The 10,010-nt window shown below is 45.3% G+C and overlaps 1 protein-coding gene across 1 annotated transcript; it reads left to right on the top strand.

Annotated features, from left to right (window-relative positions):
• Positions 1 to 4,374: 4,374 nt before the first annotated feature.
• LOC147641558 (auxin transporter-like protein 1) lies at positions 4,375 to 9,147 on the top strand. The gene is made up of 8 exons (XM_086788837.1): positions 4,375 to 5,573; positions 5,960 to 6,145; positions 6,378 to 6,490; positions 6,715 to 6,900; positions 7,475 to 7,570; positions 7,682 to 7,889; positions 8,233 to 8,490; positions 8,827 to 9,147. Exons 1-8 carry the CDS (start codon positions 5,394 to 5,396, stop codon positions 9,025 to 9,027), a joined length of 1,428 nt encoding a protein of 475 aa, XP_086644963.1. The 5' UTR covers positions 4,375 to 5,393; the 3' UTR covers positions 9,028 to 9,147.
• The last annotated feature ends 863 nt before the right edge of the window (positions 9,148 to 10,010 follow it).

Here is a 10,010-nt window from a genome sequence, read left to right as displayed (position 1 = left end):
TTATGCAGCTCATTGTGTTCTTCCAAGGAATCACACATGTGCTCAAAGACTTCAATGTGCTTCCTAACATCCTCGTTACCACTGAAGTTTTGAGTGAGCTTAGCCACTTGTACTGCCTTGCTTCTAGGTTCTCTCTCAGGCATACGCTGCATGTTTTCCGCAATAGATCGTCCGATCGTCTTAGCAAACGCTGCGAGATCACCTAGGTGAGCAGGCATAGTTGGTGGAGGCACTTCTGGGATAGCCTAGCTGATAGGAGTTGGCGTTGGTCTGAGTAGGTTGGCAAATGACGTAGGATATGATATGTGACTAGGCCTAGCTCCCCTTGGATAATGGTTATGATAAGGCGGTCTTGGAGCATACGCCATTGGCATACTAGGAGGCGTAGGAGCTACATGAGCATGAGTAACAATAGGTACATAAGGCCGATAGGCACTGGCACGCACTGTTGTTGTAGGTACTGTTCCACTAGGTAGCGGTGTCGTACTAACTACAGTGGCAACAGGTGCACTTTCAGCTATGCTCATCATTGGGGTAGGCATTGCAGATTCCCTAATGGAAAGTTGAGCCAAGGTTGGAAAGCTAAAGTTACTGCTCGTGGGCTCAACCTGCCTTGAGACTCCAGGCGAAACAATATATGAAGGGTCTATGGGACTCACCGAGGGAGTCTCCAATTGTGATAGGGTTGGTTGTTTGGCCTTGCCTGTATCCAAGAATCTCATAGGGCCAGTGGAACCTAAGTTCACTCCCCTATTTTGCCTCTCAATTTGGATAATTCTATGAATAACCTCACATATCATTTGCTGCTGCTCTTCTAGATTAGTGGCGCTAGATGTAGATCGTAGGACTTCTAACCAACCTACATGGTATGTGTAACCCGTGTATAGGTCCGTTAGAGTCTCTGTGTGTAGATCATATTCCCAATTTTCATTGAGAAATACCCCATCCAGACTTGGTGTGCCAAACGGTTCTCTTGAAGTGGACGCAATGTCACTTCTTATGGGTTGGCTTCTAGGGACCTCTACTTTAGGAAGAGCATCGGAATGTGGTAGCTCAGTAGGGCCCTCATTAAACGAAGTGGGTAGAATATCCACATGGACACTCTTTGGGAGGGTAGGGTCTACATAAGATGTGAATGGCGAATCTACTACCCCTCCTTCCTCATTTACTTCGCTTGTCGCATGTTCAGAGCGTGTAGCTCTACTAAAGGTCTCTATTAGACGACTAAACATGCTAGATCCGGGTTGTGGGGCCCACACTGGCATGTTTTGGCTTGTCTCCTCAGGGTTCTTGGTAGGGTGCCCTTCCATGGCTTCCGAGTCAGAGGATGAGTCACTATCCACTATTCGTGGATCTTGGGTTGCACTCCCTTGGGTTCCAGCCGAAGGCCAAGATGCCAACGTGGAGGGATGGTGTGAGCCTGCGTAGACTGAAACGCTTTCTAGTGGTTCAGGCTCTAGCACCCGACCAGAACGTAGATGCATGTGATGTGGGTACCCTACGTGCGTTGGTAACTACCCTTGAAGCCCACACAAGTGGTTTCTTGGGTATTTTGCACCTCGTTTTTACTTGTTTTTAGATTGTTTTTAACTCGTTTTTGACCCCCTTACTTACGGTCGAACTTGGACTAGGGTGTGTGATAGCTCGAAACGAGCGTATCGTTTAAAGGGTCCTAGTGTGCTTTACAGCACCGTGTTCGCCTATCTAGAGCTCCTGTAGTCCTCAAAATAGTCCGTTTCCTTTGGGGGGAAGGGGCAAAAGCCTATTTGCTTGTGGAGGAAAGGGTGAGGGCTTTATCCCACATGCTCACTTTACTCCTTGGGGAGTGGGCTACATATAGGGCACGACTTCCCATAAGCTCTCACTTGAGAGAAAGCTATGGAGGCTCACTCTCCTATATATATATATCAAAAGACCAAGACCGGGGCCGGGGTCGTGGGTCAATTGGGGTTCTTTCTTTTCAAATTTTTTTTCTCCAATTAGAAAATCTTTCCTCTCCACATGTTTGGTTCTTTCTTTGAAAATAAAATTTATTTTTTTTCTTTTTTCTTTTTTATAATTTTTTTGCTTTTTATTTTCTGTTTTTTTTTTGTGAGATAAGTTTCCTAGGGTTTCCTTAGGGTTCAGCCTTGGCCGCGGTGCAGTTCGCACACACAGCACAGATCTGGGGATTCAGAAATCCCTCTCACACGCACAAACCAGATAACAGAACGTACGCCCACACGCGGAGCGAAAATATAACAAAAGAAACAGGAATACAGAAGACAAATTGCAGAAACAGAGATTGAAAACCACAGAAACACCTCAACAGCAACACAGACGCCTTTCCTACAGTGTAGATTAAACTTCACGCAGCAGCCGAGCTGCAAACTGGAGCTTGGTGCAGGGCAACTCCCCGGCAGCGGCGCCAAAAATGTGCGCTTTTGCCGCACAGGTCGTAGCTGGGGACTTGCCGAACACCGTATGCGAGCCACGAATGGCTGCAAGCATACAACCAGGAAGGCAAGCTCAAAACAGAATGCAAAAGGTGTGTCACTCACCGCTTAACCGCCGCCTTGAAGGATTCCCGTGTCGCAGCTGTGAAGGAGGAGCCGCCGCCTCGCCGCTCTACCGCCTCGCCGCTGTCGCCGTGCCGCTACACAGTGCACTCGATCGCCCTCTCACTCTCTCTCTCTCTCTCACACACACACGCAGGAGAAGGAAACCAAGGAGATAAGGCAAGAGCACTCTTGTATTCACAACACATGAGAATGAGGATTTTAGGGTTACATTTGACTCTTATAGCTGACTTGGCCGTTCACACTTGGGCGCCCATACATGGCCGGTCGACCCTAACCCTTATCCTACTGATATTCAAGGTGCGCCTCTCATCGGCGATCACCCAATCCCTTCATCCTTAACATATGGTGCCGACAAGCCCGGCCCATGACTCAGAATATTTAAATTAATGATGTAAAATATAGTACGTCGCAATGTCCGCCATGGGTTAACAGATTGCCCAAAGTCTGTTGAGGAGAAGGCTGAAATGGTAAAAGTGCCTTATTCATCTGCTGTTGGGAGTTTGATGTATGCTATGATTGCCACACATCTAGACATTGCTTTTGTAGTGGGTGGTCAGCCGATACATATCAAACCCTGGCAAGAAACATTGGGAGTCAGTGAAAGGGGTCATGAGATATTTAAATGGTACAAAAGAAATGTGCATTTGCTTTGGAAGTCAAGAAACTAGTGTAAGTGGTTACACGGATGCAGATTATGCAGGAGATTTGGACAAGAGAAGGTCCACTTCAGGCTATGTTTTCACATTCACTGGAGGCACAGTTTCATGGCGATCTCGGTTACAAGATTGCGTTACCGTGTCTACTATTGAGGCTGAGTATGTTGCAGCATCAGAGGGTTGCAAAGAAGCTTTATGGCTTGCTCGTCTAGTGGGAGACTTGGCATAAGCGTTGAGATGCCAGTGCTACATTGTGATAGTCAAAGTGCTATACAACTAGCAAAGAATCCAGTGCTTCATCCGAAGACAAAGCATGTGGCTGTGAAGTACCACTTCATTCGTGACGTGTTGGAGGATAAGCGGATTCACCTTGCCAAGGTTCACACCAGTGAAAACCCTGCAGATCTTCTTACAAAGGGGCTTCCTTCAGAGCGGTTCGCACATTGTCGGACTTTGATGGGCATTCGGTAGATAATCATTTCTACCATTTTTGTATGTATATGTAGATATATATATAGGCACCCCATTACTTAAAGGCGCATTGGCCTTTAAGTGGGAGGTTGTTGGGGTGGTAAAACCCATTGTGCCAGCCCTAAGTAAGTGGGCGGCCGGCGGACACCATTCTTTGTAGTCTAACTAAGAAGGACTCTCTCAAACCCTAGTCACTCATTGTGACAAGGAGTCCACATCTTGTGTCTTCTTCTTCTTCTCCATCTCTGTGCTACTCCACACGCACACACGCTCTGCGCGCACTCTTCAGAGAATGAATCTGGGTACAAAAAGAGGTGCATGTACACAAATCAGCACTACAGGTAGTGCAATTATGGGACCATTGATAGCCTAAGCTTTCGACTAATGAACTCCCACGTAGGCCTCTATAGCATAGCCTCAATCTCCTTCGTAGTGAAGCAACTGGCCTATCGCTCTCTATACTTGTTTATAATCCTTTGTATATATAGATATACCATATATCTGCGGACTGGGTGTCTCAATCTTCGATGTTTGGAAGAACTAATCTGTACTGCTCTACCTAGGAGAAACCCCTTGTCTCGATGAAATCTAGACAGAGGTAGAGACGGTACATAAATAGTGTAGGACCATGTACAGGTGTATGTGTGAGGGAGGGGGAAGCCATTGTTGAGAGAGAGGAAGAGAGAGAGAGAGAGAGAGAGGATCAACGGAGAGCGGAGCATGCCAATCGGCCACTTTTCGGCTTGACGGAGGCCATGTGGTCACTTTGGAATTGCTCTCTCTCTCTCTCTGTGTGTGTCTCGTGACTCGTCTCCAATTTTCAAAGACTCTCCAGTCTCAATTTGCTTACTTTCAGTCTGTCTCATCAGAGCGCAGACTGGTCTCTCTCTCTCTCTCACTCACAGACGCGCTCAAAAGAGCACAATTCGGTGAATTTAGGTCCTCCAGACACAGGTGCTTAGGGTGCGCAGTGCCCACTTGAGGCCACTCCATATAATTTTGCTGAATGCTGATGCAGCAGCTGATCTATCCCCCTCTCTCTCTCTCTCCCCCTCCTGACAGTCTCTCTTTCTTTCTGTGCTCCGGGCTGAGTCCTTATCCTCTCTTTCTCTCACTCTTGGAATCTTAGCTGCTCTCTCTCTCTCTCTCTCTGTCTGTGGGTGGGCCGTCGACGTACTTTCCCCACTCTCCCTATCTACACCTTTACTTAGCTGGAGTAAGCGGGAAGTGCAGGTGATCTCTCTCTATCACCCACAACTTTGCCTTTGCCGTACTAGAGACTACCATGCACACATTGTACACACTCTCACACTCACACAGTGAACTGGACACCCACACACACACACTCAGTGCTCACATGATTATACATACACACTTGTCACTTACACACTCAAAGACCTTAAGCCTTCAAGTGCACGTCTTTTGCAGCGGCATTTCCATCAGTCTTGGGCATCTGTATTGTGAAGGTGTGTGCAGCTGCCTTGTTAGTCTAAGTTCCAACTAGCCTTCATGAATAGTGGTGAATCTTGCATCTTTTCACTCTTCTAAGTTCTGATATTAAATCCATTGAATCTCTCTCTCTCTCTCTCTCTCATCTAGCCAGGCTCTCCAGTTAATTATCCACTTTTTGGCCCTTGAGTCCTCTTCTCCACTCCATTCCTTCAAGAAATCTTCTGCGCCATCTTTCTTGGTCAAGCTGGATACCATGGTAGCTGACGCAGAGGCGGACGTGCATACAAACAATATTGGCCATTACAAGGAATCGGAGGGCAATGGCAAAGCACACAATGGCGGCAATGACACATCGTGTGAGGGCCAATTGAAGAAACTCTTCTGGCATGGAGGCTCTGTTTACGATGCTTGGTTTAGCTGCGCATCGAATCAGGTCAGTGAATGTGCATTTGTTGTTGCGACAATGCGCATCTCTCCAGAGCTTAGAGCAACTTGAATGTGTGTATATGCGTTTTTACTCAAAAACTTGCTGATTGTTAGCTTGGTCGGTAATGTGAGTGCCTTTCGCTCGGAAGGACTCGATCTACGAGTGTATTCAAAGAACTTTTATCAAAACCTTCCATACTCACACAGCCTATGTACATATCACCTTCTGTATTCACTTTGCATGATGTCTTTGGAGCAGATGGACACATTAAACATTACATATCAACTTACATTTGTATTACAGAGTGATTGTTGCACATTGTGTGCCTTTTGTAACACATAGAGACATGTATATTCTTTAGCGCTTGATTGCTGGCGTTTTTCCAAATGCAGGTGGCCCAAGTGCTCCTTACCTTACCATATTCTTTCTCTCAACTTGGCATGGTGTCTGGTGTGCTCTTTCAAGTCTTCTATGGTATCATGGGAAGCTGGACAGCATATCTCATCAGCTGCCTGTACTTAGAGTATCGTTTGCGTAAGGAGAAAGAGAACGTTAGCTTCAAAAACCATGTCATACAGGTGAGCTATGTGACATGTTGGGAAGCCTGTTGTTTACTGGTTTGATGCTTTGCTTTTGTTGATGGCAATTGCATGTGCATTAGCGCTAATGTCCATGCATTAGTGCTAAAGCATGTGTATATGCATGTGCTTTAAGCGCTAATGCACAACATGCATTCGCGCATAGAAGAAACATTCTTCTTTGTTTTATACGTGATCAAACGTATTGGCTTCATGTATCATGCATGTGTAGTGGTTCGAAGTGCTCGATGGTCTTCTGGGTCCCTATTGGAAAGCTGCAGGGCTTGCTTTCAACTGCACATTCCTACTATTTGGCTCAGTGATTCAGCTCATTGCCTGTGGAAGGTGAGCTATATAAGCGACCCATCGATTACAATATTGTTGATTATATTGTTGTGTACTTAAATGTGGATAGCCTTTGCTTACTTATGCACATGCATGGTTTACACGAGCAAGGTCTTTGGTCAAGGAATCCATGACATAGACAGGTTTTGCATGAGTGAATGTGGGGATCGGATAGTGGGCAGGAGGGTCCTGATTGCTTGCTTCACTGGATATTGGATTTTCAGCAACATATACTACATCAATGATCATTTAGACAAGCGAACTTGGACCTACATATTTGGTGCATGTTGTGCTCTGACTGTGCTTATACCCTCCTATCACAACTACCGTGTGTGGTCGTTCCTGGGGCTTGGTATGACTACTTACACTGCATGGTATCTTACCATTGCCGCTCTCGTACATGGACAGGTAACCATCATTTGATTCAGCATTTCTTATCCCATCATGGAAAGGCAAGGTGTTTCAAGATTATCTTACCTAGAGACAATACCTTATATGTATATAAATGGGCTCTCGTCTTCTCTACTCTCCATATATATCCTAGTATATCTCTGTGTCATGGGCTCTTACCTTATCTTGTACGTGCATATAAGGTGGACCTAAAAGCAGAGCCACGGGCACATCTCGTCACATAATCTTAGTTCACAAGGAGTTTTAGACATTTTCCCACTATTATTCCCACTATGCGGATTAAGACAACATCATGAGCTTCTGTAGGCAAGGCCTAGCATACCTAGCTAGGTGTGGTGGGGCAGGGGCCCGGCAGCTCCCTGCCCCCCACCGCACCTAGCTAGGTATGCAGAGCCTCGTCTGCAGAAGCTCATGATGTTGAACTCCCATGAGGGAAAATGCCCAAAACTTCTTGTGTATGTATCTACACGGGCTTGAGATCATCTAATGTCAATGCTGTACTATATCAACATTCTTTCTGACACACAGCCTTTGTTTAATGGATTTGTTGAACTAACCTGTGTGCCTCAGGGTTGCAGGTGTAACTCATTCGGCTCCCACCAGGATAGTTTTGTATTTTACCGGTGCTACGAATATCCTCTACACATTCGGTGGGCATGCAATTACCGTGTAAGTAATTTTGATCATAGCAGGGTGTATGTATGCATTGTTCTTTTGAATGTGCATAATGTGAGTTGATATTGGCACATCATCAAAGGGTTAGTGATTAATCTCATGCAGGGAGATTATGCATGCGATGTGGCAACCAAAACAATTTAAGAGTGTATACCTCTTTGCAACTCTGTATGTCCTTACATTGACCCTACCTTCAGCTATATCCGTTTACTGGGCATATGGGGACCAGCTTCTGGATCACTCCAACGCCTTTTCGCTTCTGCCTAAGTCCGGTGCACGGGATTTTGCCGTGTGCTTGATGCTAATCCACCAAGTAAGTCTTGCTAATTCACAAGAAGTTTCAGGCAATTTTCCCTTGTGGAAAAGGGGCCCCCTTTCCCTTATGTTTCCCTTTAGTGTTCAACATCATGGGCTTCTGCAGACAAGGCTCAGCATACCTAGCTAGGTGCAGTGGGACACACGGCCCCCCTTCCCAGGACCAGCAGCCCCCTGCCTCCCACCGCATCTAACTAGGTATTCTCCGCCACCTAGCCTGCAGAAAGCTCATGATGTTGTCGTAATCCGCAGACTATTGATAATAATATAGTGGCAAGAGAGCAGACACATATTTATGATATCACGGACTATCGATTTGCTTTTGCTATGATGTTATGCAGTTTATTACATTCGGCTTTGCCTGTACCCCTCTATATTTTGTGTGGGAGAAAGTGATAGGATTTCACACAACCAAGAACATTCTTCTTCGGGCCCTAGTCCGGCTGCCGGTGGTTGTACCGATTTGGTTTTTAGCTATCATCTTCCCTTTTTTTGGCCCTATCAACTCTACGGTTGGTGCTTTACTAGTCACGTTCACTGTATACATAATACCGGCAGCAGCTCACATGGTGACATATCGGACGGCCATTGCAAGGGAGGTAAGGCTAGCGATATTCCTTTTCATAACATTCGAATGCTGATTTTCTGCATTTTTGTGTGTACAGCCAGCTGCACTCATGTGGAATCTTTGTTCCATGTGCATGTAGGAAAACCTCATAACATTATCCTTTGCATGAGGGGAGTCAGGATATGTATTAGGAGGTCATGCGTACATGTATGTTTGCATTTAAGCTTATGTGTTTGTGCATGTGCATGTGGAAATGTCTTTGATAATTTTCAGCTCTTTTAACCACTCTCCACAAGATATCATGTGAATTGAAGCACCTAAATCCACATACCATACATCATCTTCAAGTTTGATGTTGTGTATGTAGAGTGCCGTGGAGAAGCCACCTCGCTTTCTGCCGAGCTGGGCAGCGGTGTATCTGGTGAACGGGTTCGTGGTGGTGTGGACAATTGTGGTGGGTGTGGGCTTTGGCGGGTGGGCAAGTGTCACCAATTTCATCCACCAGATAAACACCTTTGGCCTCTTTGTCAAATGCTATCAGTGCCCTCCCAAACCCCACCACTCTTAAATCCTCACAAAAAATGCACGCACACAACTTTCCATTTATCTTAATCATACTATATACATAGATTTTGGGCCATTTGGAGGTTCACTTTAGGAGCCTCATCGAAAATAAGTAGTACTCCTTTAATGTCCCCCCCCCCCCCGCCCCCCCCCCCCCCCGCCCCCCCCCCCCCCCCCCCTCTCTCAATTGAAGGATACTTAGGCATGGCTATCATATTCCCTAGTTACCCACATTTCAATTGAATGGGATACTTAGGCATGGCTATCATATTCCCTAGTTACCCACATTTCAATTGAATTTCGAACTGTATTTCTTACCCTTGCGCCATCACAAGCTCTTAATCTTTATCATTTTTGAATTCCCTACATAACCATATACATCTTATGCAAGCCCGAACTCTGAGGGTTTGGCAAAGTTCCTGCATGTATGTAACTAACATTTCTTAAATTGTTCTTATGCAAGCCCAAACTCGAGGGTTTGCCAAAGCTCCTGCATGTATGTAACTAACATTTCTTAAATTGTTTGAACCGTAATCAACTAGGCCAAGCAATAATATTACATGATTAAGATCACAAGATTTTACTTAAATCTAATCAACAAACTATATGTAATCCATTGTGCATTTGCCATTGCTGCTTTGATCATCTCTTGCAAGTAATCTAAAATGCCACTAGCATGTCCTCACAAGCTCTTGAGGTGCAGTGTACACATGATACAAGCTCAGTTGGCATTGTGCGCTAATTATCTGCCTATTTCTATTCAAACCTTGTGTCTCCTATGTATTCATTTTGAATGTGTGTAGCAAAGTTGATGATTGCCTATTTTGTCACTAAATCAACTGTGATCTTGTTTTAAAGGGTAGCTAGATTGCTATCAAGTGATCTTGTGCTCAAATCTTGTGATAGATTTGTTTCCCTTGATACTGGCTTTTTTGATGCCTTAAGCATTTATGGTGCTGGTAAAGTCAAAACATTTGCATTTTTACA

Source organism: Cibotium barometz, chromosome 1, assembly GCF_041138505.1.
Source record: "Cibotium barometz isolate CiBa-2024 chromosome 1, ASM4113850v1, whole genome shotgun sequence".
In the NCBI taxonomy this organism is placed as follows: domain Eukaryota; kingdom Viridiplantae; phylum Streptophyta; class Polypodiopsida; order Cyatheales; family Cibotiaceae; genus Cibotium; species Cibotium barometz.
The sequence above is the reverse complement of the archived record's forward strand: the minus strand, read 5'-3'. Positions and strand labels throughout refer to the sequence as shown.

What these genes read in the sequence shown, in the direction of transcription:
- LOC147641558 (XM_086788837.1), top strand. Translation starts at nt 5,394, where the DNA reads ATGGTAGCTGACGCAGAGGCGGACGTGCATACAAACAATATTGGCCAT. An exon ending in TCAAAAACCATGTCATACAG is followed by an intron (nt 6,146 to 6,377) that starts GTGAGCTATGTG and finishes ATGCATGTGTAG; the next exon opens with TGGTTCGAAGTGCTCGATGG. An exon ending in GGACGGCCATTGCAAGGGAG is followed by an intron (nt 8,491 to 8,826) that starts GTAAGGCTAGCG and finishes TTGTGTATGTAG; the next exon opens with AGTGCCGTGGAGAAGCCACC.